Genomic DNA, 27,257 nt, shown 5'->3' on the forward strand with positions numbered 1-27,257 from the left:
CGGGGTCGAGCTGCGTGAAGCTGTGCAGCACCACCGGGCAGCTGTCGGGGACGCCCACCTCCAGGCGCACGGCGTCCCCGCCGGCCCGGCGCCCGCGCTGCCCCGGGTCCCGCGGCCCGGCCCCTGCCGCGAGCCTTCCATGGTGCAGCGCATGTGGGCCGAGGCGGCCGGGCCTGTTGGCGGCGCCGAGCCGCTGTTTCCGGGCTCCCGGCGGAGCCGCAGCGTGTGGGACGCCGTGCGCCTGGAGGTGGGCGTCCCCGACAGCTGCCCGGTGGTGCTGCACAGCTTCACGCAGCTCGACCCCGACCTGCCGCGCCCGGAGGTGGGTGAGCTGGGGCGGTCGGGTGGGGGATGCGTCGGAGCCTCCCCACCCACGGCAGAGCTGGGCAGGCCGGGGCGAGCCCTGGACGGGGCCGGGCGATCCCAGCGGGCCGCCTCCCTCCTCCCTCCTCCGTAGGTGGGGGTCGGGGCCTTCTGCAGAAATCAGCCAGCAGGGTGGGCCAGGGGGCTGCCGCCCCGCCCCGTCCAACAGTAGGGACCACGGCTGGGATTTTGCCCCCCTCAATACCGTCCCAGGGCCTGCTGTCACCGAGTCCCCGCAACCCAGGTGGACCTTTTCCTGCGGCATTGTCACTGTTTACATCGGTGGCCTGTGCCTTATTTCACCCAGTTGCCCACCCAGGGCCTGCACCACGTCGTTAGCCTTTCCGATGCAGGTGTGGAACAAGTGGTCGGGAGGGCCGAATCCTAGAATCCTCAGAGGTGATGAGACCATAGGGGCCTTCCAGACAGACCCTACTTGGGGCAGATGTGGATCTGGTGACCAGGGACATCGGGGCTGCTCATAGCGGGGCGGGTTTGGGGGGAGGGTCGGGGAATGAGGCGGAGCAGCAGGCCTCCAACACGTGGGACCAGATGTCCTGGTGGTGAGCGGAGGAGGGTAGCCCAGGCCCAGAGCAGGGGAGACTTGTTTCTGCTTAACTGGAAAGAGTGCCAACACCCTGAACCTGTAGGGACTGGGTAGGATTCAGAGAAGGAAGTGGTGTACCTGTGATGGATGAATGGGAGGGTGACCAGGTGAGGGCTGGGGCTTGTTTCTCGTGTGCCCTGGGTCTCTGGGTGGTGCCATCTGCCTCCCACCTGACTGCACAGCTGGAGTGGAGAGGGCTTCTCTGTATTCACAGGGAGCATCTCCCTTCAGCCTCCGTCTTCCCACTGTTTGATCTCTTGATGGCACTGTGTGCAGGTCTTTGGTTTAATTCAGAGACGCCCCCCTCGCCCTGCTCTGCCTGGGCACAGGGCCTGCACAGAGGTCATCCCTGGATCAGGGGCTCAGGGCCCATCAGAGCTCTGGCCGGGCTGCAGCCTTCACAGTGAACCTCCTGAGTCCCCGTGCTGCATCGTGTCGCCTTGGTGCATCTCCAGTCCCTTCATGGCTTTAGACTGTGGCGTGTTGTGATTGCTGGCGATTGTTAGCCTGAGTCTCGTGCCTCTTGGTGTCCTGGTACCTAGACAGGGCCTGGATGAGACTTGTTTCTCCGCCCAGTGTTGGGAAGAGCTCTTGGTGGGGAACACCCCACGCCTGAGAGACCCTTTCCTCCTGAGCTTGGCAGATGGCCGGACCAGACGTGTTCCCTCAACCCTCATCTACCCAGGGCTCTGGTCCTCATTGGCGGCTGGAGAGGGACCCCTGGGAGGGTGGGGGTGGGAGTGGGAGGCTGACAGCAGCCCAGCGCTCATCTGGCTTTCATTACCTCTGGCAGCAGCTCGGCCTTTGTGTGCTGGGAGGGTCTGGCGGAGCGCTCACAGGGGCCGTGCAGGTTTGCTCTCTCCGTCCCTGAGGAACCAAGGGAGAGGCAGAGCTGAGCCCCACCCCTGCCTGGGGTCTTGCCTTCCCTCTCTGGCCCTGGCCCTCCTGGCCCAGCCTCAGCTCTGAGATCCAGCCTGTGGCTGCTATTTAAAAATCAAAGGGGAAACTTCTGGCTGGGTCAGGAAAACCAGGATCCTGGCAGGAGAGGAGGCCACTGCCGGAAACTGAACACAATGACCATTTACCAAGGGCCCAAGGGAGGGGGCGGGGAAGTCCCTGTCCCTCCTGCCAGCACCCCCTATCCTGGGGCTGGTTTCCTGGTGGCTATGTGGCCTGCCAGAGCTGACGCTGCGCACTTGGTCCCTGTCCTCTGGAAACCACCGGTTTCTGCCTTCCCCCACACCCGTGTTTCCCTACCTAGCTTCCACCCGGTGCTTCCCTCTGGGCTGCCAGATGTCCTCACATCTGGGCTTCCGCTTATCTTCTCGGTTCTAAGCCAAGCCACCACCGACCCAGCTTGGCCTGCACAGTTCTTGCTTTCTGGAGGTGACCTGGTTGGTGCCCCCATCTCTGGACAGGCGGTTGCTTTGGCCTGGCAAAAAGTGCAGGTTGTGGGCCACCCCCTCACTTCATCTGCCTTAGACCAACCCTACAGAGTAGGTGCCAACACCTACTAGGAGGCTGGGGGGTCAGAGAAGGGAAGTCTCTGACCTAAACCCCGTGCAGCCAACAAGGGCCGCAGCCAGGATTTGAGCATGGGCTATGTTCTCTGTGGCACCTACTGTGTGCAGGAGCCGTCAGGAATCCGAGAAGGCCCAGGCAGCCCAGATGCCCCGAGCAGTAGGGAAGCTTATGGCTCAGAGGAAGGCAAAAGTGCTTTGGGCCACAGGACGCTGGGGAGAGCTACCCGGAGAAAGCAAGCCCAGAACTGGACCCCGCAGGTTTAAAATGACAGCTAATAGGAGTCAGCAGGTTTTGGGGAGGTTCTGAGCTAAGTAATTTGCATCACCTCCTTTTGGGGTCAAGACTGGTAAGAGCCCATTTGACAGATAAAGTCACTGAGGCAACAGAGGCTAATTAGATTGTGCAGAGTGACCAAGCTGGTCAGTAGCAGGGGCAGGATTCTGACCCAAGGCCTGAGGGCAGTTGTAGGTGGGCTGGAGTGGAGAGGGCCTCTCTGTATTCACAGGGAGCATCTCCCTTCAGCCTCCCCCGTCTTCCCACTGTTTGATCTCTTGATCACACTGTGTGCAGGTCTTTGGTTTAATCGCCAGGGCTCATGAGCACTTTGACGCTGAAGACCCGAGGCAAGGAGCCTGTCTGTCCCTGTGTGGGTGTGTGTCCCTGCGTGCATGTGTGCAGACTGGTCTTCCAGGAGAGCTTCCTAGGTGACTCCGAAGGGGCAGCCCCCAGGACCCTCAGGTTCCCCTCTTGCTCTACTCCTCGGGAGGGTCCCCCAGGAGAAGAGGGCAACCCGGCTGGCTGGTCCTGGGCCTTTGTGTCTTCTCCAGGTGGGGGATGCTCAGGCATGCTGGTCTGTTTCCCAGGAAGCTCAGGAATGGCCCTGGGAGATATGAAGCTGCTTGTTGGCAGGGCTGGGGTCTGATTCTTAACCTGGAAGTTGGGCATTGGCAGGCCCTGTCTGCGTTGCCAGTGAGAAAAAGAGCTGGGAGATTCGTCCCTGGCCCTCTGCAGGCAGGCTCGGAAGGAGCCAGTGGAGCGGTTTCAGGAAGCTGCGCCCAGGCAGTCAAGGACTGGTTTCCAGGGGCTGCCGGTTGGCCACCCAGGTGACTCCCATGGCATGGTGCCACCATGCTGTGGCCTCCCAGTCCCAGGGTTTGACTTCCAGCCTTGCAGGCCCAGAATCGCTGTGTTCACAGATGCCAGCAGAGCAGTGGTCCCCATTTGATTGTCAAGGGGCAGACACTGAAGCCTGCAGCCTCATGCAGGACAAACTGAGCTTTGAGCAGACCCAGTTCTTCCAGTTCCGCACACCTTGCCTGCCCACGGGCCGGGGAGGCAGGGGGATGGCAGCCCAACGGTGGCTTGGCAGGCAGGGCAGGACACCTGCGTTGGAGGGTTTTGGCGTCTTCCTCCGTGGGGAAGCTTGCATGCTTTGCCAGCCTCCCCTGTAGTCATTCCTGGAGACTTTTATCCATCTCAACCGAGAGGCAGGGAGCCTGGGCTCTGGAGAGAAGAGAATTGTGCTGGGATGCCAGCTCAGTCCCCTGGCAGCTGTAGACGTGCTCCTGAGTCTCAGTTTCCTCATCGATAAAATGGACGTGATGCCAGCCCTCTTCTTAGGGTTGTGGTGAGCACCCTCGAGTGAAACAGGAGGTCTGAGGAGTGGCCAGCACAGCACTTGGCACAGTGGATAGGTGGCAGCTGCCACAATGAGGTTTTCTGATTAGGTGCCAGGGGAGTGGCCTGAGCCTTCCAAGTGCCCTGGGCTCCTGGGGTGCATCACCTGGCACCTTCAGCATGGCACTTCCCTAGCCTGGTGTCTTGCAGGCCTTTTGCCCAGGGCATGTCCACAAACCTCTCGGAGATGCAGGTGCTGGAAAGCTGGCCCTGCCACACTCCCCTGCGAACTTGCTGTGTGACCTGAGAAAATCCCTCCTGTCTCTGGCCCCTCCTCCACATCTGTGCTACAAGGGGTTGGACTCTGCTCCAAGCTTGAGACTGTGGCAGAGGCAGCGCCAGGCCTGGGTGGGTCCCAACAGGCCAGGGTTCAAATCCACGTTCTGGCTGCCACTTCCTGGCTCCCGATCTGGGCGAGTTCCTGCCGGGCTGTTTCCTTATCCATCAGGCAGGGTGTTAGGAGGATTAAACATGATGGGTGTCCAAAGGGCCTTGCACCCAGGAAGTGCCTGCACGTACTGGGCACCGTGGCTGGTTAAAGTTGGGGCTGGACCTTCAGCTGGCCCTGCCCTGCATTCCCTTGGGACCAGCCCACCTTCCTCCTCAGCTACCACCAGCCATGCCCCTCCTGGGCCTGGCCCTGTGTTCGCCTGACTGTCAGGGGCTGGGTGTGGACAGGGACCCTGGAGGCTTGTGGCTGACCTGGAGGTCTGCACGGCACAGGCCTGCAGGGAGGGTTTCTGGAGAGATGGGCTGGCCTTTGGGGGGCTCAGCACAGGCTGGTTCCCAGCCGCCACTTTCCGAGGCCAGGGAGCATCCTGGTGGGCAGGCACCTCGTGTCGTCCCGGTCTGAGGCCACTTCTGTGGGTTGCCGTGCCCAGGATCAGGAAGGAGTATGGCCCACCAACACCCAGGGCTGGCCTCCTGTCATCCTGGGGCCTTGTCCATGCCCTGGGGATCAGGGTTGGGTCCACCCACCCAGAGCTGGAGGGCAGGCCCGAGGGCAAGAGGGTCACGGACACACTGTCCTCGCATTCCACCTCCCTTGGTGGGGCTCGTGGTCTGAGCTCATGACTTGAGAAGTCCTGGGCTCTCACCTCAGCCAGCACACGCCCCACCGGCTCCCCTCCTCGGGCCTGGGTCCCCACCTCTGTAGGACAGAGAGGGTGCACAGCAGCATGGGCCCCGCACTGTCCCGGGAACCTGAGCTCTGTAGAGACTGAGCAGCCTTCTCTGATGCGTTTCGCGTTTGGCTTCTGTATTGGAGCGAAAAGCTCAAGTCAGAAAGCTGCTCCCACCCACTGGGTTTCAGGGTGACTCAGCCTCTCTTTACAGTGTCCCTCGGCTAGGTCCCCAAGCCTTAGGCAGGCCTCAGACAAGTTTCCCTCAGGTTTTTACCGCCCAGCGTCCATCGCCAGCCCCGTGGAGGATGTGGTATCAGGTGTCATCCGGTACCACACCGCCATCAGGTCCCAGTGCCAGTCACCAGAGGGCTCATGCTGGGAGGAGGTGCCGTTGGCCTGGGCGGGGAGATGGCAGGGCTAGGGCAGGCCTCGTGGGGCTCCTTAAGACCCTCACTATTCTACCCAGAGGGAATCTGGGTTTGGCCTGTGGCTTCCTCCCTCTGTCAGCCAGGGACATGGCATCCTGCTGGCCTGTCACTCTGAGAAGGCTGATCAGGTGACACACTCAACCAGATGCCACCAGGCCCTGTTTCCCCTCCTCATCTTCAGGGCTCCGGGCTGTGTCCCTGGGGACATTGGGGTGTGGGGGCCCCTACTCACCAGGGACCCCATGCCACCCTCACTGCACTGACCCAAATGTCAGAAGACCAGGCAGTGTGTTTACAGGCACAGCTGCCGACTGGGTCCCAGAGCCCAGGGACATCAGCACGCCTGCTGGGGGTGGGACAGGAGTGTCCCCTGAGTACACAGCCAAGCATGTGGTGTTCTTTTCTCCTAGCAGTCAGCTCATAGCGGCTGCCTGGGCGCCTGCCCTTGGGGGGAAGCATTTTCTCTGCATCAGCTGTCCACTAGGCTGTTTCTGCTCCTCCGCCTCTGAACTCCCAGCCCTGCCAGAGTGCCCTGGGGCCCAAGTGCTGCCCAGATGGGGTGTCCGCTAACAGAGTGAGCTAGGGTGGCCTGTGGGTGCTGGAACCCTACCTTTCTTGCTCCAGAGGGTCCCAGGGCAGCTGCCAGGGCTGTTGGCTTGCTTTCTCTGTCCTGTGAGGGGGGCTCAGCGCAAGGGGTAGAGGCCCTACTCTGCCATTTTGTTCCCAGACCCCAGGGCAGCTTGCTCTGGAGCCTGCACCTCCACCATCTGAGCAGGCGGTTTAAACAGCCCCTGTGCTCCACGTAGCTCTATGGTCGGTTCCATGCCCGCTGCTGCTGTGATGGGAAGGGACCAGAGAAGACAGACTAGCTCCACGAGGGCTAGAGCACCGTGTGACAGGGTGGCAGCTCCCTCACCGCAAGCATGTGTGGCTCTCAGCATTGGGCCTGCATCTCTCCCCACCACCCGGCTGGCAGGAGAGGGCCCCCGGGGGGTGGGGAAGGGTGCAGGGATCATATGACACCAAGCAGGGCTGGGCCAGCTGCTGGCCCGCCAGCTCACGGAAGAGCCACTATCTAGACCTGCTCAGGGATGGCTGAGGCCACCTGGCTTCAGCCCTTCCTGGAGATTGGCCTGCCTGGGGACACCTCTGTCCGGCAGGCACGGGTGGTGCTCAGCCAGGACCTCGGTGCTGTGCCGGGCTCCCCCAGGGTTCATGTTTAGTCCCCTGTGGCGGGCTTGTCCTGCATGAGACCTCAGAGCCACTGCCGGTGACTTGGGCACTCAGGATACTGTCTGCTTCGCAGCTGGTCCAGATGTGGCTAAAATCCCTAGGGGAGAGAGAGACTCCCAGCTGAGCCAACAGCCTTCACAGGAGGCAGTCTGGGACCCCTGAGGAGGCCAGGGTGGTTGGGGGCCCTGAGCACTGTAACCGCTAATGCTTTTCTTTTCAAAGGAACGATTTTCTAGGCAGGGGACAGACGTGTGAGTCAGGAAAGGGGTTGAGCATGTGTCTCTGTTTTCCTGTCAGTGGAAGGGCCAGACCTCCCCTGGCGGGGCTGTCTGTGGGGTGTGGGTGTGAGTGTGCCTGTGGGTTCCCTGCTAACTTCCAAGAAATGGGGCTGGCTGGCTGTCCAGAGGCGGTGGCAGTCAGGAGCCCAGCATGGTGCCCACAGCTTTCCTGTTGTACAAAGCCCAGAGTGGGAGGGCGACCTCGGGTCAGAGGAAGTGGACTTCCAGGATGGCTCCTGGGCCTCCCAGGGCCGGGCCTCCGAGGGTGCGCAGGAGGCAGGAGGCCGGGGTCCCGTCCACAGCATGCTGGACGGTCTACCTGACTCCTGCCGGGGTTAAGGGAAGGGCCTGAGTCAGCACTGTCCACCAGGCCTTCTCTGAGCTCCACTCCCACCTGGGTTGGGGCATTGACTGTGCGGTTAATGACCCTGGGCCAGGCCAGTACCTCCCACCTCCTTCCTAACCTCTGAGGTTGGTGTCCGTACCCCACCCCCCACCCCGGCTCCTCTACCTGCTGCAAGCTCATTCCATTCCTGGACAGAGCAAGTGGCAGAGGGGGCTGTGAGGCAGGGGGTAATTGTGGCTAAGTGACCTAGGCCAGCCTGCCAGGTGGGGGGAATCTGTCTCCTAAGACAAGGGCCTTTCCTTACTGCCTGGAGCCAGAGGCCCCCTTCCTGTTCCAGCCCAGGCCTGTGGTTTAGGGTTCTGTGGAACCCCAGCGTCTGCCTGGAGACTGGCACCGTCACCTCTCACGCCCGTCCCCTCATGTGATGACGGTCAGGGAACTGGGAAATCCCATTGCCCAAGCAGGCACGAGAGCATGAATGAGCAGAGGGGAAGGAAGTGGCTGGGATGTGGCCGCCGGGGGTGCCCCCCGCCTGCCCAGATCCGGGCTGCTGACACGCCAGAGCTGGGCCTGGAGGAGCTGCCCACTCCTGCTGGGTCAGCCAGGGCCCGCCAGGCTGGGCAGAGGAGGGGTGAGTGTGAGGACGCCCATGGGCCTCTGGCCCTGGGGAGGTGGGGGAACTTTCTCTCGAGGCATAACCGCCTGGATGCAGTCAGCCGTGTCAGAGCCCTGGGATCCCCGCCTCACCGCTTACCCAAGGCAGCATGACCTTGGACCAGTTGTTCCTCTCTCAGCCTCCATTTACCCATCTGTGAAATGGCTGAATAACAGTCTCCACTATGGAAGGGGATGACTTGAGGGTGGCTCCGTCCTGGGCAGGAACAGGAGCCAGTTACTAGGGGATCGGAAGCCTGGTGAACCCATCATGACCATGCGCCAGGTGGTGGCTAGCCAGGTTGGGGAAGTGGAGTGCCAGGACAGTGGCCCTCTGTGCCGATGTTAAACCCAGGCCGTAGAGCTGTGATCTCATTCCACCCCGGGCTATAGGTCTGTGCAGCCACCAGTCTGTGCCCTGTCTGGGGAACAGGTTGCACAGGTCCATCCCCTGCACAGTGGCCAGGCAGGCCCCTGACGTCCGCACGCCCGGCTGCTGGGCGTTGTCTTCACAGAGCTCCACGCAGGAGATCGGTGAGGAGCTGATCAACGGAGTCATCTACTCCATCTCCCTGCGCAAGGTGCAGCTGCACCACGGAGCCAACAAGGGCCAGCGCTGGCTCGGGGTGAGTACGCTCTGGGTCTCCACTAGGAGGCGCAGCTGGGGATCCCTCCCAGGGCTTTGCTCCTTGAGGGCCCCACAGTTGATCCCAAAGGAAATGGCCCTCACTCCCTTCCCGACCCCCACTGTCCAGCCCAGGCTTGATCAGGTTTTCTGCAGCAAGTTTTCATGTTTGACCTCCCTTTTCCGGGTGTGCAGCTATCAGCCTCGCCATCCTCCATGCCTTCTCCCAGACGTGCACACTGTCTGGAGTAGTGGGGCTGTCTTCACCCAAGAAGAACAGGGTTTCAGGCTGTTAGGTCTCTGCAAATTGCCATCTCCCAGAACACATCCCTGGGGTTCCTCTAGGTTGAGAGCCGGTGCCTGACTCAGCTGCGTAATATTCCAGAAGGGAGGCTGGAGCCACTGCCGCAGTTCTGCTCCTCATGGCTATGGAGCCACTTCAACAGTGCTGCAGGAGCCAGGCGCGGTGGCTCACGCCTGTAATCCCAGCATTTTGGGAGGCCGAGGCAGGAGGATCACCTAAGGTCAGGAGTTCGAGACCAGCCTGGCCCACCATGGTGAAACCCCATCTCTACTAAAAATACAAAAATTAGCCAGGCATGGTGGTGTGCGCCTATAATCGCAGCTACTTGGGAGACTGAAACATGAGAATCGCTTGAGCCCAGGCGGCTGAGGTTGCAGTGAGCTGAGATCACCCCACTGCGCTCTAGCCTGGGTGACTGTCTCAAAACAAAACAAATCAGTGCCACAGGGAAGATGCCGTGTGTCCTAATGGACCAGTCCCTCCCAGCCCCTGGGTAAGCCTCTGTTTCCTGATCTCTAGAATGAGGATACACTTTTTTTTTTTTTTTTTTTGAGATAGAGTCTCATTCTGTCGCCCAGGCTGGAGTGCAGTGGTGCGATCTCAGTTCACTGCAAGCTCCTCCTCCCAGGTTCACGCCATTCTCCCGCCTCAGCCTCCCGAGTAGCTGGGACTACAGGCGCCCGCCACCTCGCCCGGCTAATTTTTTGTATTTTTAGTAGAGACGGGGTTTCACCATGTTAGCCAGGATGGTCTCGATCTCCTGACCTCGTGATCCGCCCGTCTCAGCCTCCCAAAGTGCTGGGATTACAGGCGTGAGCCACTGCGCCAGGCCTAGAATGGGGATGTTTTGTTAGAACTCTCAGGTGACGCTGTTCCCACAGGGCAGCTACCATTACTCAGTTAACAACTGACTGACCTGAAGGTGTTAATATTTAAATCATTCCCGTACCTCAAATTCTACTTTACATTTTTTTCAGTCTTTTAGAGAAAGGGTCTCACTCTGTCACCCAGGCAGTGGTATGATCATAGCTCATAGCAGCCTTGACCTCCTGGGCTCAAGCGATCCTCACCCCTCAGCTCCCCAGGTAGCTGGGACTACAGGTGTGCGCCACCATACCTGGCTAATTTTGTATTTTTTGTAGAGATGGGGTTTTGCCATGTTGCCCAGGCTGGTCTCAAACTCCTGGCCTCAAGTGATTTGCCCACCTCAGCCTCCCAAAATGCTGGGACGACAGGCGTAAGCCACCATGCCTGGCCCTGGCTAATTGTTAAGTTTTGCAAACAATTTTTTGTAGAGATGGGATTTCACTTTGTTGCCCAGGCTGCTCTCGAACTCCTGGCTTCAAGTGATGCTCCCACCTTGGCCTCCCAAAGTGCTGGGATTACTGGTATGAGCCACCACACCTGGCCTGAAATTCTACTTTTAAAGCTGATAACCTTTTTCTGCTAGAGACATTCAGTCCTGCCTCCTGCCACAAGCCACTGAGGGCTCAGGGTTCCATATGAGCTGCAGGAGATTCATGTGCTGCCACTCACTGTCCTTCCTCTGTCCCACCCCAGTATGAGAATGAGTCGGCCCTGAACCTTTATGAGACTTGCAAGGTGCGGACCGTGAAGGCTGGCACACTGGAGAAGCTGGTGGAGCACCTGGTGCCCGCCTTCCAGGGCAGCGACCTCTCCTACGTCACCATCTTCCTGTGTACCTACAGAGCCTTCACCACCACCCAACAGGTCCTGGACCTGCTGTTTAAAAGGTGAGCACGCACCCTCCACTGCATGGGATGCACAGGGCCCCTCACCCCCGCCCGGCTGTGGGTCTTGGCAATGCTGGTTCACCTCTCTGAGCCTCGCTTTGCTTGTACGAAAGAAAAACTGGGTGCTAAGAGGACCTCATGGGGTGATCAGGCCTGCGCGGGATGAGGGGTGGAAAGTGCTCCCCCACCACGTGGCCCTAGGGAAGGGGCTGCTGGACTGTGGTGCTTGTATTTACGATTTTCCTGTCCCCCATGGGGAAGCGCTCTGCCCCAAGCCTCACTCGTATGTGGCCTTGGACAAAGCAGTTTTCCCACTTGCCAAGGACATTCCAGATTGTACCCGGGGGCTGGTGGAGGGGTCCGAGGGGCACTCAGCTAGCTGGGAAGGAGCTGGTTGGGGCTCATTCATTGAACAAATGTATATGAAGCACCTACCATGTGCTGGCCCATTTCTAGGCATTTAATATAATTTGATGAAAAAAAAAAAAATCCCTGCCCTCCTGGGCCTCCGTTCTAGTCGGAGAGTCAGACAGTAACACACGACGTCGTAAGCAGGTACGGTAGATGTGATGCCCTCACGGCCTCCTCTAGATACGGCTGCGTCCTCCCCTATTCTGACGAGGATGGCGGACCCCAGGACCAACTTAAAAAGTGAGTGAGCTTTCAGCCCAGAGGAAGGGACCCTGTCTCCAGCAAACAGTGGGAGAGTGCATGGGGCTGGGGCTGGGGCTGGAGCCAGATGGGCAGAACCGTGGCTCCCACACCTCTTGCGGTTCCTGCTGGAGGGCTGGGGTCTGGGGGCTTCGCCTGCAGGAGGAAATAAGATCAGGAGCTGTGGAGGAGTCCTGGGGTGGCTGGGGCTCAGAGCAGCCGCCGGCGGGAACCCATCCCACCATAGCCTCATCCCAGCTGGGCGTGGCTCAGTGTGCCCTGATATAGGGGCCCAGGGCAGGAGGTGGGGTGAGCCTCTGCTCTCACATTGCCTCGCCCCTCAATGAGTGCTTAGCGGGCAGGCTGCACCCCACTCTCTGGGAGAAGGGGATCAGTGGGAAGATGAGACCCACACAGTTCTCAAAGAGCGAGGCAACTCACCAGCCCCGAGCTACAAGTTGAGCCGCCAGGGACCTGGGATGCCAGGCAGGAGGACAGATCCCTCATGGAGTTTATGGTCCAGCGAGGAGAGGGGCTGGAGACATGCAGAGGCGTGGGCGGGGCTTCCCTGGAGGAGGGGAGAGGTGTCACCACTGACCAGGGGCCTCCTTGCTTCTTTGCCTGGACAGCCAAGGAGGCTTGGGCTGGGGCGGGTGGCCTCCGGATGGACAGGGGCTAGCAGAGAAGCCCAGTCTGGCTCACGGAGCCATGGGAGGGCCATGGGGAAGGGGAGCCCAGACCTCTGACTCTGCTGCCCACCCACCTGTCCCCAGTGCCATCTCCTCCATCCTGGGCACCTGGCTGGACCAGTACTCGGAGGATTTCTGTCAACCCCCGGACTTCCCCTGCCTCAAGCAGCTGGTGGCCTATGTGCAGCTCAACATGCCAGGCTCAGACCTGGAGCGCCGTGCCCACCTTCTCCTGGCCCAGCTGGAGCACTCGGAACCCACTGAGGCAGAGCCTGAGGGTGAGGAGGACTGGGGTGGGTGCCAGAGGTTGAATGAGGAGGGGTCAGTGCTGGGCCACACGAGGAGGCGGCTCCAGGGTCTGGTGCTGGGCCAGGGGCACAGATGTCCTCAGACCACACAGGCAGGGACCACAGGTGGGAGGGCAGCCTGGTGCAGGTTTTGTGGGTTCGAGGGGAGCTGCTTCTCTGGAAGCCGGGGCTGTTTTCTGTCTTTGAAAAGGCACAGGAAAGGCTGGCATGTTTTCGAACTTTTCTCCTTTTACAGCTCTGTCACCAGTGCCAGCTCTAAAACCAACTCCAGAGCTAGAGCTAGCTCTAACACCAGCTCGGACACCCAGCCCAGTGCCAGCCCAAGCTCCAACACCAGCTCCAGGCTCAGAGCTAGAGGTCGCTCCAGCACCAGCTCCGAAGCTCCAGCAGGCTCTAGAGCTAGCTGTGGAACTAGAACCGGCTCCAGCACCAGCTCCGGAACTAGAGCCAGCTCCAGTACCACCTCCAGAACAGGATCCAGCTCCCTCCCAAACTCTAGAGCTGGAGCCAGCTCCAGTGCCAGTTCCAGCATTAGAGCCTTCCTGGCCTTCACCTGTGATTGCAGAGAACGGGCTGAGTGAGGAGAAGCCTCACCTCTTGGTGTTCCCTCCCGACTTGGTGGCAGAGCAGTTTACACTGATGGATGCGGTGAGCAGCTCAGATTGGCAGGGCAGGAGTGGACCTCCCTTCTGGCATCTGTTTAGGAGGCGCACCAGCCTCAGCACTCATTAGGCATTTGGTGTGTCCTGGAGCCCATAGCAGACACTGGACAAAGCCCCTAGTTATAGCGCCCACAGCAGATGTGCGTCTGGATGGGGAGCAGACTGAGGCGTGCCATGGGGATGGCGGGGGTAGGGGGTGGGGCACTGGGGCGTGGGCAGGCACTGCCGTTTGGTCCATGCAGGTGCGAGCCGCCTGTCGGCACTGGGGCTTGGTGAGGATGTGCGAGGTAGTGCTCCTGTTGTCCCCACCAGCATTCTGTCCTGGGTCACTTGTGTGCTAGGCACCCTGCATGGACATGGGATAAAATCCAGAGACCCCCCCACAAGGCTCAAGCTACATCCTCAGCTTCCCCAGCACCAGCCCAGACTGCTGGGGCACGGCCAGGTGACGCTTACCCTCCTCCCCAGGAGCTGTTCAAGAAGGTGGTGCCCTACCACTGCCTGGGCTCCATCTGGTCCCAGCGGGACAAGAAGGGCAAGGAGCACCTGGCACCCACCATCCGCGCCACTGTCACCCAGTTCAACAGCGTGGCCAACTGCGTCATCACCACCTGCCTCGGGGACCGAAGCACGAAAGCCCCAGACAGGGCCAGGGTGGTGGAGCACTGGATCGAGGTGGCCAGGGTACGCCACAGGAGGGGCCTGGGCCCCCTCTTTGTCTTCATCTGTTCTCAGGTTGTGGTCTGCAGTCCAAGCCCCTGTACAGGCCCCAGTCCCCTCTTCCCAGGGGCACGCTTTCCTTGACTCTCCCAGCCCACTGCCTGGATGCTCACGTCCTCCTTACGCCGTTTCCTTAGGTTGAGCTAAAATCCTCCTGTCACCCCTGGGTCGCAGGTGTGCCCTCTGGGGACTCCCTGAGCGTCTGTCTCATTAGGAGGGGAAGGGAGGCCAAGGGTGACTGAGGCCAGGCAAACTGGGAGCCCCAGCCCCACCTCACGCCTCCTGCTCTTCCCGCCCCAGGAGTGCCGGATCCTCAAGAACTTCTCGTCGCTGTATGCCATCCTCTCCGCCCTGCAGAGCAACTCCATCCACCGGCTGAAGAAGACGTGGGAAGACGTTTCCAGGTGGGCAGGCCTCTATAGGAGCTCCTGCTACACTGGGGACCTCCCCCAGGGCTGGCATTGCCTGCTTAGTGAGCCGGTGGGAGGCCACAAACCCTGAGCGCAGGGATCCTCCACTGACCTGAGCTGGCAGCTCTGCCTCAGAGCTCGGCTTCCTAAGCTGTCAGATGCTGGGTTGAGCCACATCAGAGATTTTCAGGTGTTCATGTTGTAGCCACAGAACCCTTATGCTATTGATATCAAAACCTTTGTGCCAGGCGCAGTGGCTAACGCCTGTAATCCCAGCAACTCGGAAAGCTGAGGCCGGGAGAATCCCTTGAACCCAGGAGGTGGAGGTCGCAATGAGTCGAGATCGGACCACTGCACTCCAGCCTGGGTGGCTGAAATTGTCTCCAAAAAAAGAAAAAACACCCTTCGGAAATAGTTGCTCAGTGGAAATGGGAACAGGGGTCCTGTTGCACCAACATGAAGGCCCGCTCCCCAGACCTGCAGAGCGTTGGGTGCTCTGCGGAACCCTGTGTGCTGCATTCAGGCAGCCTGGGGTCTTTTAACTCTAAAGTAAAATGGATTTGCACTCACACCCCTCCCCGCCATTGCTAGCTTTCTCCTTCCTTCTTTGCCCTTCTGACAGGGACAGTTTCCGGATCTTTCAGAAGCTGTCGGAGATCTTCTCAGATGAGAACAACTACTCATTGAGCCGGGAGCTGCTCATCAAGGTGGAGTGGCGGCAGGCAGAGGCTGGGGCTGGGGCTGGGGCTGGGGCTGGGGCAGGGGCAGGGGGTGGTGGCATTCGCTTCTTGCTGGAAAAGTTCCTTTCCCGTGTGCACAAAGAGGGAAGAGGGATCTGTTTGGCCCCTGGGCATTTGAGGGACAGGGCCCCGGTTAATCCGACACAGTAAGGGTGGCAGTGGAGGTTCCAGAAGTAGATGGGCATCAGGACCAGCAGGGCTCTGGCTTCCTCGCTGGTCGGGAAGGGGATGCAGCTCCTGCCCCCACACTGGCCCAGTCTGTCCCCGGGAGGCCAGGCTCCTACCTCTGTCTGTTCTGCACACCCAAGGAGAAGGCAGCCGCCTATCCCAGGGACAGGAGCTGCAGGGGATGCCAAGGGCCAGGTGACCGTACCTGGCAGGTAGATTTGGAGGCCCTGTGTGGCTTCCCCATCCTGCCCTGAGAAGAGACACTGACCAGAGAACCCTGTAGCATTCTTCTCATGGTACCCCGTTAGCCATGGCAGATACCCCAGATGACTGAGGAGAACTTTCAGGGACTAATGGATTCACGAGGCCTCAGAGGGAGTCAAGTGTCACTGCCTGGTGCCGTGGCATGCCCGGTCGGTGAAATGACATCTAGGGCCCCCCTCCTGCGTGGACGAACGCAGAGTTCCCTACAGAGGAGTATCGCAGGGGGGTCTGGAACACCTGTCCCTCTCCCTCCGTGGCACAGCTCTGCTGGGGGCCCTAGCACGCACGAGAAGCCCAGAGGATGGTATCCCAATCAGTGGCTAAACAGGGGTAAAGGCAGGTGGGGCAGAGCCTCTGGCTAGGACAGAAAAGCCTATTCTGGAGTCCCTGGGGGCCCTGGGCAAGTCGCTGCCCATCTCAGGGCCACAGTTTCCTCATCTGGAAAACGGAGGAATGCCAGCCCTGGGGTACTGACCTCACGGGAGGTTCAAGGGAGAAAAGGAGTGTTCAGCCAAAACAGGGCTGTAGCGCGCAGTCTCTGAGGCCCTGCAAGGTAGGCAGAGTTTTTTTTGAGAGGGAGTCTTGCTCTTTCGCCCAGGCTGGAGTGCGGTGGCGGGATCTCGCCTCACTGCAAGCTCCGCCTCCCAGGTTTACGTCATTCTCCTGCCTCAGCCTCCCAAGTAGCTGGGACTACAGGCACCCTCCACCTCGCCCGGCTAGTTTTTTTTTTGTTTTTTTAGTAGAGATGGGGTTTCACCGTGTTAGCCAGGATGGTCTCGATCTCCTGACCTCGTGATCCGCCTTTCTCGGCCTCCCAAAGTGCTGGGATTACAGGCTTGAGCCACCGCGCCCGGCCTACAGTTTTTTTAAGAGGAGTCTCGCTGTGTCACCCAGGCTGGAGTGCAACGACACGATCTCGGCTCACTGCAATCCCTGCCTCCTGGGTTCAAGGGATTCTCTTGCCTCAGCTTCCCAAGTAGCTGAGATTACAGGTGTGCACCACCATGCCCAGCTAATATTTGTATTTTTTAGTAGAGATGGGATTTCACTGTGTTGGCCAGGCTGGTCTTGAACTCCTGACCTCAAGTGATCCACCTGCCTTGGCCTTCCAAAATGCTGGGATTACAGGCGTGAGCCACCTCACCATGCAGCAGGCACAGTTCTCATCCGCACTTTCCAGAGGGGGAGGCAGGCTCAGGAAGGCCAGGCTGCTGGCCCAGGACCCCACACTAATGAGTATTGATACCAGGGTCAGCCCTGGAACCCAAGCACACTGGCAGCGCCCCAGGTCAGGGTGCCTGAGGGCTAAGGGCTGAGGGGATAGGGCCTCGCTGACCCTGTCCTCTCTACCCTGGCAGGAGGGGACCTCCAAGTTTGCCACCCTGGAGATGAACCCCAAGAGAGCCCAGAAACGGCCAAAGGAGACGGTGAGTGCCCGAGGCTGCGGAGGGGAAGGGGGCTGGCCTGGGAGTAGGGAGGAGGGACCCTTTCGTCTGTAGCCATGGTGCCTGTGGGCCCCATTAGAGGTGGCCTCCTCTGGACCCTGGCAGAGCCATGCCTGGATCAGCTGGTATCTGGGAGGACCAGCTGCAGCCACGAAAGGAGAGGCCTGGCAGAGCCAGCTCAGGCGGGCGTGGGGCTGGGGAGGACCAGGGACCACACGACTCAGGAACCCGGCATTTCCCAGATGCCAGCCAGGGAGGTGGCTAGAGGGAGTCTGAGGTCCAGGGAGGCAGCGGGCTCCAGGAGGCCCCCAGGCTGTTCCAAGTGAGGCCAGTTGGGTTCGGGGGCTGAGAAAGCCTTCAGGGGAGGGGTCTTGCTCATCCTTCTACCCCAATGCCACAGGGCATCATCCAGGGCACCGTTCCCTACCTGGGCACATTCCTCACAGACCTGGTGATGCTGGACACCGCCATGAAGGACTATCTGTATGTGAGTATGCCGGGCGAGGCTGGAGTGGGGCCCGGGAGGAGATACCTTCCCTGAGCCCTGGGGGCTGGGCCACCATGCCTGTCCCAGCAATGAGTAAACAGCTCAATGCCCGGCTGGTGACACCCCAGGGCTGCCCGAACACAGAGCTGAAGCAGGGTTTGGCTGAGTGGGACACAGCCTATCCCTCAGGCAGTGACCCTGAGCACAGAGGAAAGCCAGGCCCTCCAAGATCAGACAGCATGTGGCGGCTGAGCAGGGCCTTCTTGCCCGAGGCCTTAGTTCATTGTCCTCGGAGAGGGCCGGACAAGAAGTCCCCAAGCCTCTGCCCGCATGTGACCCTGCCCTGGTGCCCAGCATGGACTCCAGTCCAGGGGTGTGTGTGCCCTGCCCCCTGGTGGACGCTCTTGGTAGTGAAGCATGAGGTGGGGAGGCTGTAATGGTCAAGGGGTCACTTTCTGATAGCCATTGGGTGTCCACCTTCCAGGGCAGACTCATCAACTTCGAGAAGAGGAGGAAGGTAAGCAGCTGCAGCCCTGACTGGGGGAGGGGTGGAAAACAGACCCACCAGGGCAGGACACTCGACTCCCACCCTCTCCCTCTTAGATTCATGGGACATTTGGATACAGAAGGGGGTCCCCTCCCACTGGAGGGTGGGGGTAGGAGGTTATAGTCCAGGACCACCTCCTGGGGAATGGCTGTTTGAGCCCAGCTTTGAGAACAGGAAGGCCTGGATGGGAATAGAGGTGAGGAGGGGACCCCAAGAGCAAAGACCTGGAGACTGGCCCCTGTCCTGCCCGGGCCTTGTCACCGCCCTGTGCTTCCCTCCGCTCCCAGGAGTTCGAGGTGATCGCCCAGATCAAGCTGCTGCAGTCGGCCTGCAACAACTACAGCATCACACCAGATGAGCAGTTTGGGGTCTGGTTCCGGGCCGTGGAACGGCTCAGCGAGACTGAGAGGTGAGGCCGGGGCAGCAAATGGGGACAGCGTGGGCAGGCTGTCCTGGGGGGCCAGCTCCAGAGGGCCAGCAGCTACGACCTATGGTCAGCGTCAGCCCCTGTTGCCTGAAGAAGGGTGGGGCACCCTGACTCCAGCTTCTGGGCAGGTGCTGGGGGAAGGCCGGAGCATGGCCCCCGGTCATCACACCACTGCCCTCTGCTCATAGCTACAACCTGTCGTGCGAGCTGGAGCCCCCATCTGAGTCAGCTAGCAACACCCTCAGGACCAAGAAAAACACAGCCATTGTCAAGCGCTGGAGCGAGTAAGGGCCTGGCCAGGGGTGGCAGGGGCAGCTGCCGTGGGGCTTAGAAGCTTCAGGGCTGAGCCTGGGCTCGAGGAGTCAGGGCAGCAGGCGCTGGAATCCTGCCCCGCTGCTGACTGGCCCTGAGACCCGGATGAGTTCCCCCCACCTCTTTGGGCCTTAGTTTTCTCCTCTGTGAAATGGGGTGATACTAAATGCTCTCCCAGATGGCTGTGGTGAATGGAGTACTGGCAACTGGCCCAGCACTTAGCACAGTCCTCGGGCCCAGAGTGCAGGGGCTACGGGGGTGGGGTGTGTCCTTGGGGAGCTCCCTTAACTAAGCTGACCCTTCACCCAGCCGCCAGGCCCCCAGCACTGAGCTCAGTACCAGCGGCAGCTCCCACTCCAAGTCCTGTGACCAGCTCAGGTGTGGCCCCTACCTCAGCAGCGGGGACATTGCTGACGCGCTCAGCGTGCACTCGGCCGGCTCCTCCAGCTCTGACGTGGAGGAGATCAACATCAGCTTCGTCCCGGAGTCCCCAGATGGCCAGGAAAAGAAGGTGACTGCCTGCCCCTCTCCCCAATATCCTTCCCCATCTCCCCACTCCAAATCCGTGCACGGGACCAGGAAGCCCTGGATCCTGAACACAGCTTCTAGAAGGTTCCCCATCTGGCTGTTGGCCTGGGGTGCCCCACGCGGCAGGGAGATCTGCTGATCTTGTCGTCTCCCTCAGTTCTGGGAATCAGCCTCACAGTCATCTCCGGAGACCTCCGGCATCAGCTCGGCCTCCAGCAGCACCTCATCCTCCTCAGCCTCCACCACACCTGTGGCTGCCACACGCACCCACAAGCGCTCCGTCTCAGGGCTCTGCAACTCCAGCTCCGCGCTGCCGCTCTACAACCAGCAGGTGGGCGACTGCTGCATCATCCGCGTCAGCCTGGACGTGGACAACGGCAACATGTACAAGAGCATCCTGGTGAGCCGGGCGGGCGGGCGGGCGGCCTGGGTCCCTCCCTCCACTGGTGGCAGACGCACTCGAACAGTGCACCATCCCTGCCCTCCTGGGATTCCCCCTTCTAGTGGGGGGGAAGGACAGATGTCAGCCAGGTACAGAAATGAAGAAGGTAGTGATCAGGGACAAGGCTGGCCTGAGGGCAGAGGGAGAGGGAAGGAGCAGCTATGCAAAGCCCCCTGGAGGTGAAGGGGCAGTGCTGTGGGGGAGATGAGGTCAGGGAAGTATCTGGGGCCTGGCCACATAGGCCCCGAGCACTGTCAGGACCTCGACTTTCTCAGGGAGGAAGACGACTGGCTTCTCTGTCTGGCGTGGGCTGGCACTAGAACCGCAGGGGTGTTGGTTAGGAGGCCGCTGTGGCAACCAGGCTGGGAGCCCTGGAGGGGGCCAGCAGGGTCAGAGTCTGGATAGCACTTGCAGACAGCCGATGGGAGGTGCCCACAGAATGGGTTTGTCTGGAGGCTCGCTCTTCATCTTCCAGGTATCCTGCAACAGATGAGCCATTTGTAACTCCCACTCTCTGTACCCCACCCTGGGCCAGGTGCCCCATTATTCACACACCCTCCCGAGCTTCTCGCTGCCGGGGGCTAGCATGGTTAGCAGTCACTGGTGGCCCTGTGTCCGAGTTCCGCCTGTGCTCTGGGCCTCAGGGTCAAGGGAGCAGGGGCATGGCCTGTGCTGACCGCACTGAGCATCCTGGCCGGCCCCTCCTTTCTTACCTCCATGGCTTCGACTAGGGACTGTCTGTTCCCCAGGCTCAATGATGCTGTTATCCTGGAGGGGCAAGTGCTTCCCAGGAAAGCACGGGAGGAAGAAACAGGCTCTTATAGAAGCAGGGTAGGAACTGCTGGGAAAGACCTGTTCTCGTTCCACGGAGACCTCACTTGGGGAGCAGGAGAGGGTGACAAGGCCCTCTCTGGACCAAGCACCTGGCCAGAGGCTGTGAGTGCCTGTGCCCGGTGCTGAGGGGACTCCAGAGGGTCCTTAGCCACTGCACTCTGGGGGAGCTGCTCCAGGGTCTTTTCCCTGATGGTCCATCCCCCGCCGCGATGCAGGTGACCAGCCAAGATAAGGCTCCGGCCGTAATCCGCAAGGCCATGGACAAACACAACCTGGAGGAGGATGAGCCGGAGGACTATGAGCTGCTGCAGATTCTCTCCGATGACCGGAGTAAGTCAGAGGACCAGAGGGCGATGGCGGAGGGGGCAGGTCCACACCACTCCCCAGCCCCAGGTCGGAAGTCTTTGGCCCCAGAAAATTCATCAGCAGAGTGTGGGTGGACACTGTGGACAGGGCAGCCCTGGCTGCCCCCATTGTCTGCTTGCTGCCCCCAGTGACCCCTGGACCTCCCCAGTGTGTGCCCTTCCCTAGGCGTGAATAGGCAGTTCAAAACTCACATCAGTGAGGAGCAAAGAGAAAAGGCATTTTCACTGGGACAGGTTAGCCAGGTGGCCCACTGGAAGGGACCCTTTCTGGCTAAGACAGGAAAACATGTGCTCTAGAAAGAATGGTGACCGCTGTAGACCAAAGTGTCAAGTGTTAAAATCCATGGGTGTGAGACTCTAAAAGCAGAACAAGCTACTAGGAGGCCAACTCAGTGTTCTAGAAACTGGGAAAGTGTCAAGAACCAGCGCAGGCTCAGAGTGGGGTGTCCTGGGCCTGGAGATGCTGGGCAAGTTCCTTAAGCCCTCTGTGCTTCTCTTTTCCTCAAATGGAAATTAAAGTAGCCAGTGGGTTGATCATATATATAAAAATCTATATGTATATACGTGTGTATATATATGTGCATGTATATATAAAGCATCTATGTGCACCATAAAAGTTAACTACAAATATTATCAACTGTTTTCTTTCCAGTGAGCTGAACACCACCCCCCACCATTAGCCCAGACAGTTAGCAATGACTTCTATGATCCCTAGAAGTTATAGTCTAAATCCTCTGGCAGCTTCTTGCACCATTTTGGTTAGGTGGGCAAGGTAGGTGGGACACCCATCTTACAGAAAAGGAAGACCGAGGCCTAGAGAGGTTAAAGATGATGACCAAAAGCCACAGCATGTCGGCAGGAGCACGAATCGAGCCCAGCTCTGGTTTACAGCAGGCTGTGGGCCGGAGGAGAGGATGGGAAATGGAGCCAAGAGGAAGTGCTTGCTGGGTGCCAGGGTTCCAGAAGGAGTAGAGGCCTCCCTGGAATGGGTGCCAGAGCCCTGGGGCAAGCCTGTCCTTTCCTGGTCCTTGGAGCCCTTGTCCTGAGTGGGGCAGGATTCCAGAAGGTGATCTGGATTCTAGAATGCCTGTTCCAGCTGGGCAGCCAGCACTGCAGTATGGGCAGGACAGGGTGACCCTCTGCCAGCTCAGGCCAAGCCGGAATGTTCTGGAGTCAGTCCCTGTTTAAATAAGAGTCACCAGGTTTTGTGAGGACCTCAGCAGTCTGTCCTCAGGCAGAGTCATTGAGAGGGGTCCTTGGAGTCCCGGAGCTGTACTGGAAGGGGATCTCAGGTCTGTGGCTCAAGACGCTCCTTATAGGGGCTCTCAAGTGGTAGGGGTATCCTGCAGGGCCCCCAGGAGCACCACTGATCACCCCTCTGCCCCTCCCCCACCAGAGCTGAAGATCCCTGAAAACGCCAACGTCTTCTATGCCATGAACTCTACCGCCAACTATGACTTTGTCCTGAAGAAGCGGACCTTCACCAAGGGAGTGAAGGTCAAGCATGGAGCCAGCTCAACCCTCCCTCGCATGAAGCAGAAAGGACTCAAGATTGCCAAGGGCATCTTCTGAGGGCATCTCCCCAGGGTCTGGCTGGCTGGTAGCCGAGCACTTACGGACCAGAGTGGCCCAGGCCAGCTGGGCACCTTCTTCCCACCTGCCAGCCCAGGGTACCCCAGACTCCAGTTTCATCCTGAACCTCTCCTGCTGCTGGGATTGACGCCTGCCGTTGGTCAGGCTGACCTGGCCTCCCGTGGACCACTTGCTGCCTTAGGTGCCTTCTGCTCTCTGGAACCAGAGGACTAGCTGACTTTTGCCAAGGAGCAGTGCCAACGGGCATGGTGCCCTGCCTGCCCCCGGGCACCACCTCTGTACACTTCCCTGACACCTTCCCAGGTGTGGGTCACTGCCACCTGTGCCATGGGCACCCTAGAGCACCCACTCACCCACCATGTCTGACCACTGCAGTTCTCTCCTCATGCCCACGGGCACTGGCCTGTGACCTTTGCGGGGGTCCCGGCCCCTCCCACCACTCTAGCCTTTCTCAGGCTGCACCAAAGATTCCATCATCAGGGCCAACTGAGAGTGAGGGAGTCTCACCCACCACTTACCCCAGCCCTGCCCCGGGAGCAAAGAGAGAATCCCTCTTCGTGGACCAGACTCTGCACCCGGTGAATGAGGACAGTCCCAGCTGAGTCCCATCGATGTTGAATCTCATGCCACTGCAAGTGCCATTCACCACTGCGTCCTGGGCTTTACCAGACCATGCAAGACGGGGGTTAGTGAGGAAGGAGGATTTGGGGTGGGGGTGGGGCGATTGACTATTTGTATAAAAAGCAAAAAGGAAAAAAAAATGTTTACTGATTGGGGAGGGGCAATATTTATTTGTTGTAAATAGCAAATGCTAGACTTGAATATTATATTAAAATCCTGTTTCTACTATAGCCTGGTCATTGCAGTTTTGTTCTTTCATTGCCTGTCTTAAAATGAGATAGAGACTCTCACATTCCATGTTAAAATAAGGACTCTTGCAGGATTATCCAGTGATTTTATGCACAGGAAAAGCCAGCCACCTTTCTCAGCACACTGAAGGAAACACAAAGTTTACCTTTCATACAGCAGATGTTCCTTTCGGCATCAGTCAATTGGGAATGTGCTGAGACAGCCCTCAGAACTCCTGGGGCTAGAGGTTGGAGGTACTTTCACAAGGCATAGCAAGAATTTCTGAAATTTAGCTGTCTTTAAAAGTAACATTTCTGGCCAGGCACGGTGGCTCATGCCTGTAATCCCAGCACTTTGGGAGGCCAAGACAGGTGGATCATGAGGTCAGGCGTTTGAGAACAGCCTGGCCAACGTAGTGAAACCCCATCTCTACTAAAAATTAAAAAAATTAGCCAGGTCTGGTGGCAGGCACCTGTAATCCCAGCTACACAGGAGACTGAGGCAGGAGAATCGCTTGAACCTGGGAGGCAGAGGTTGCAGTGAGCTGAGATCACGCCACTGCACTCCAGCCCAGGCAAGTGTGAGACTCCATCTCAAAAAATAATAAAGTAATATTTGTGACAAAAGATGGCAGAGTAGGAGAACCCACGGTTCAGTCTCTCCACAGAAACAACGATTAAAAAGAAAACTATCAGAATAGACTGTTTTGGGACTCGAACCTGATCGGACATAGTCACCACGAGAACACTTGGTGAAGGGAGATGCTGCTGAACTCTAACAGTTAAGGGAATCTCCATCAAGTCAGAGGCTGACCAAGAGACAACAAAACAGAAACTTTGTGACTGTACACAACAAGGAATACAAATATAAGCCTGGCAAAAATACAAATATAAGCCTGACAACTCTAAGCCTGGAGAAGTTACTACGGAGACAGAAGACTGCATCCTTCAATAAGTAAAAAAACACTTTCTGAGGAGGGAGACAATCTGATGTCCAGAGTCACTGCATTATAATACTCAATGTTCAGTTCTCAAAAAATTACAAAGAAACGAAAGTGTGGCTCATTCACAGGGGAAAAGAGGATTTGACAAAAACTATCCTTGAGGAAGCTCAGACATTAAAATTACTAGGCAGAGACATTAAATCACCTGTCCTAAATATGCTTGGTGAGCTAAAGGAAACCATGGAAAATAATGTATGAGCAAATGGGTGATTTGCAATAAAGGGATAGAAATTATAAAAACCGGCCGGGCACGGTGGCTCAAGCCTGTAATCGCAGCACTTAGGGAGGCCGAGACGGGCGGATCACGAGGTCAGGAGATCGAGACCAGCCTGGCTAACACGGCGAAACCCCGTCTCTACCAAAAAAATACAAAAAACTAGCCGGGTGAGGTGGCGGGCACCTGTAGTCCCAGCTACTCGGGAGGCTGAGGCAGGAGAATGGTGTAGACCCGGGAGGCGGAGCTTGCAGTGAGCTGAGATCCGGCCACTGCACTCCAGCCTGGGCGACAAAGCGAGACTCCGTCTCAAAAAGAAAAAAAAAAAAAAATTATAAAAACCAACTAGAAGTTCTGTAGCTGAAAAGCATAATAACTGAGAAGAAAAATGTACTAGAGAGGTTCAACAGCAGATTTGAGCAGGCAGAAGACAGAATCAGTGTACTGGAAGATAAGGCAATAGAAATTACTGTCTAGGGAACAGAAAGAAAAAGGTATGAAGAAAAATGAACAGAACTAGAGGTACGTATGTACCAACATACATTTAATGAGAGTTCAGAAAAGGCAGAGATTATTTGAATAATGGTCCAGAACTTCCCAAATTTGTTGAAAGACGTAAATCTCCATATCCACAAAGCTCATTGAACTTCAAACAGGATAAACTCAAAGAGATCCATACCCAAAATTATTAGTCAAATTGTCAAAAGATAGAAAATCTTGAAAGCAGTAAGAAGCGATTCATCACATACAAGAGATCCTCAAGATTAACAGCTGATTTATCATCAGAAACCAAGGAGTCTAGAAGGTAATAGGATGACATATTTAAAGTGCTGAAAGAAGGCTGAGTATGGTGGCTCACACCTGTAATTCTAGCACCTTGGGAGGCCAAGGTTGGCAGATCATCTGAAGTCAGGAGTTCGAGACCAACCTGGCCAACATGGTAAAACCTCGTTTCTACTAAAAATACAAAAATTAGCCAGGCATGGTGGCACCTGCCTATAGTCCCGACTATTTGGAGGTTGAGCCAGGAGAATCGCTTGAACCCAGCAGACAGAGGTTGCAGTGAGCCAAGATCACGCCACTGCACTCCAGCCTGGGCGACAGAGCAAGACTCCATCTCAAAAAATATTCTCAAAATAAATAAAGTGCTGAAAGAAGAAGCAAAACATCCTTTAAGGATGAAGGAGAAATTAAGACATTCTCAGATAAAAGTAAAGGGAGTTTTATTAGTAGACCTGCCCTACAATAAATGGTAAAGGGAGTCCTTCCAGTTAAAATTAACACTAGACAGTAATTTGAAGCCATATGAAAAACTAAAGAACACTGGTAGAGATAACTAACAGGTAGTTAGCAAAGCCAGTGTTATTTTACTTTGGGTTTGTGTAACTCATCCTTTTTTCTTATGATTTAAAGGTAAAATTCATAAAGCTATAAATCCACATTAATGAAAACAATGTGTAAAGATATAATCTGTGACTGACAGTATAAAGAGGGAAGATGTATAATAGCAGTGTATATTACTTAAATTCAGTTGATATTATTGAAACTAGATTGTTATATGTTTAAGATGTTACTTGTAATCCCAAAGGTAACCAGTAAGAAAATAACTAAAAAGTATATAGGAAAGCAAAGAAAGGAATCAGTTGTACAAAAGTAAATCCATAAAAAGCAGTAGTGGAAGAATTGAGGAACGAAAGTCATAAGACATACAGAAAACAAACAGCTCAATGGCAGAAGTAAAGGTTTTCTCATTAATTACTATAAATATAAATAGGTTAAATTCTCCAATTAAAAAGCAGAGATTGGGCCAGATGCAGTGGCTTACACCTGTAATCCCAGCACTTTGGGAGGCTGAGATTGGAGATGGCTTGAGCCCCAGAGTTTGAGACCAGCATGGACAACATGGTGAGATTCTGTCTCTAAAAAAATTTAAAATTAGCCAGGCATGGTGGTGTGCATCTGTGGTCCCAGCTCTCAAGAGGCTGATGTGGGAAGATCACTTAAGCCCAGGAGGTCAAGCCTGTAGTGAGCTGTGATCCTGCCACTGCACTCCAGCCTGGACAGCAGAGCAAGAGCAAGACCTGTCTCAGGAAAAAAAAAAGATTGGCAGAATGGATTTGTTAGAACTTGATCAATCTATATGCTGTATAGACAATTTTTTTTTTTTTTTTTTTTTTTTTTTTTTTTTTTGAGATGGAGTTTCACTCTTTCACCTAGGCTGGAGTGAAGTGGCATGATCTTAGCTCACTGCAACCTCTGCCCCCTGGGTTCAAGCAATTCTCCTGCCTCAGTCTCCCAAGTAGCTGGGGTTATAGGCGTCCACCATCACACCCAGCTAATTTTTGTATTTTTAGAAGAGATGGGGTTTTGCCATGTTGGCCAGGCTGGTCTTGAACTCCTGACCTCAGGTGATCCACCTGCCTTGGCCTCCCCAAAGTGCTAGGATTACAGACGTGAGCCACTACGCCCAGCCTGTAGAGACAAATTTTATTTTAAGGTGGAATCTGACTCTGTTGCCTAGGCTGGAGTGTCGTGGTGCAGTCTCAGCTCACTGCAACCTCTGCCTCCCAGGTTCAAGCAATTCTCCTGCCTCAGCCTCCTGAGTAGCTGGGATTACACGTATCTACCACCACACCTTTTTTTTTTTTTTTTTTTTTTTTTTTTTTTTTTTTTTTTTTTTTT

General features: G+C 57.2%; 1 protein-coding gene across 5 annotated transcripts in view; it reads left to right on the forward strand.

Moving 5' to 3' along the window:
* The window catches only part of RALGDS (ral guanine nucleotide dissociation stimulator), a 51,963-nt gene extending 28,603 nt beyond the window's left edge, over window positions 1–23,360 (forward strand). For 2 of the 5 annotated variants that reach the window (XM_025359260.1, XM_025359256.1), the window contains exons 2-18: window positions 8,750–8,860; window positions 10,724–10,917; window positions 11,473–11,568; window positions 12,342–12,535; window positions 12,801–13,213; window positions 13,696–13,911; window positions 14,248–14,351; window positions 14,980–15,064; window positions 16,888–16,956; window positions 17,375–17,461; window positions 17,946–17,978; window positions 18,296–18,417; window positions 18,624–18,719; window positions 19,057–19,258; window positions 19,433–19,675; window positions 20,767–20,881; window positions 22,313–23,360. In XM_025359260.1, coding sequence (XP_025215045.1) covers window positions 8,750–8,860; window positions 10,724–10,917; window positions 11,473–11,568; window positions 12,342–12,535; window positions 12,801–13,213; window positions 13,696–13,911; window positions 14,248–14,351; window positions 14,980–15,064; window positions 16,888–16,956; window positions 17,375–17,461; window positions 17,946–17,978; window positions 18,296–18,417; window positions 18,624–18,719; window positions 19,057–19,258; window positions 19,433–19,675; window positions 20,767–20,881; window positions 22,313–22,488 — 2,556 coding nt within the window. In that variant the 3' untranslated portion in view covers window positions 22,489–23,360. Of the gene's footprint in view, window positions 1–134; window positions 323–8,749; window positions 8,861–10,723; window positions 10,918–11,472; window positions 11,569–12,341; window positions 12,536–12,800; window positions 13,214–13,695; window positions 13,912–14,247; window positions 14,352–14,979; window positions 15,065–16,887; window positions 16,957–17,374; window positions 17,462–17,945; window positions 17,979–18,295; window positions 18,418–18,623; window positions 18,720–19,056; window positions 19,259–19,432; window positions 19,676–20,766; window positions 20,882–22,312 lie in introns of those variants that run through there. The other 3 variants (XM_025359255.1, XM_025359257.1, XM_025359259.1) reach the window with 3 other exon arrangements.
* Window positions 23,361–27,257: the final 3,897 nt, after the last annotated feature.

The sequence above is a fragment of the Theropithecus gelada genome, chromosome 15, assembly GCF_003255815.1.
Source record: "Theropithecus gelada isolate Dixy chromosome 15, Tgel_1.0, whole genome shotgun sequence".
Taxonomy (NCBI): domain Eukaryota; kingdom Metazoa; phylum Chordata; class Mammalia; order Primates; family Cercopithecidae; genus Theropithecus; species Theropithecus gelada.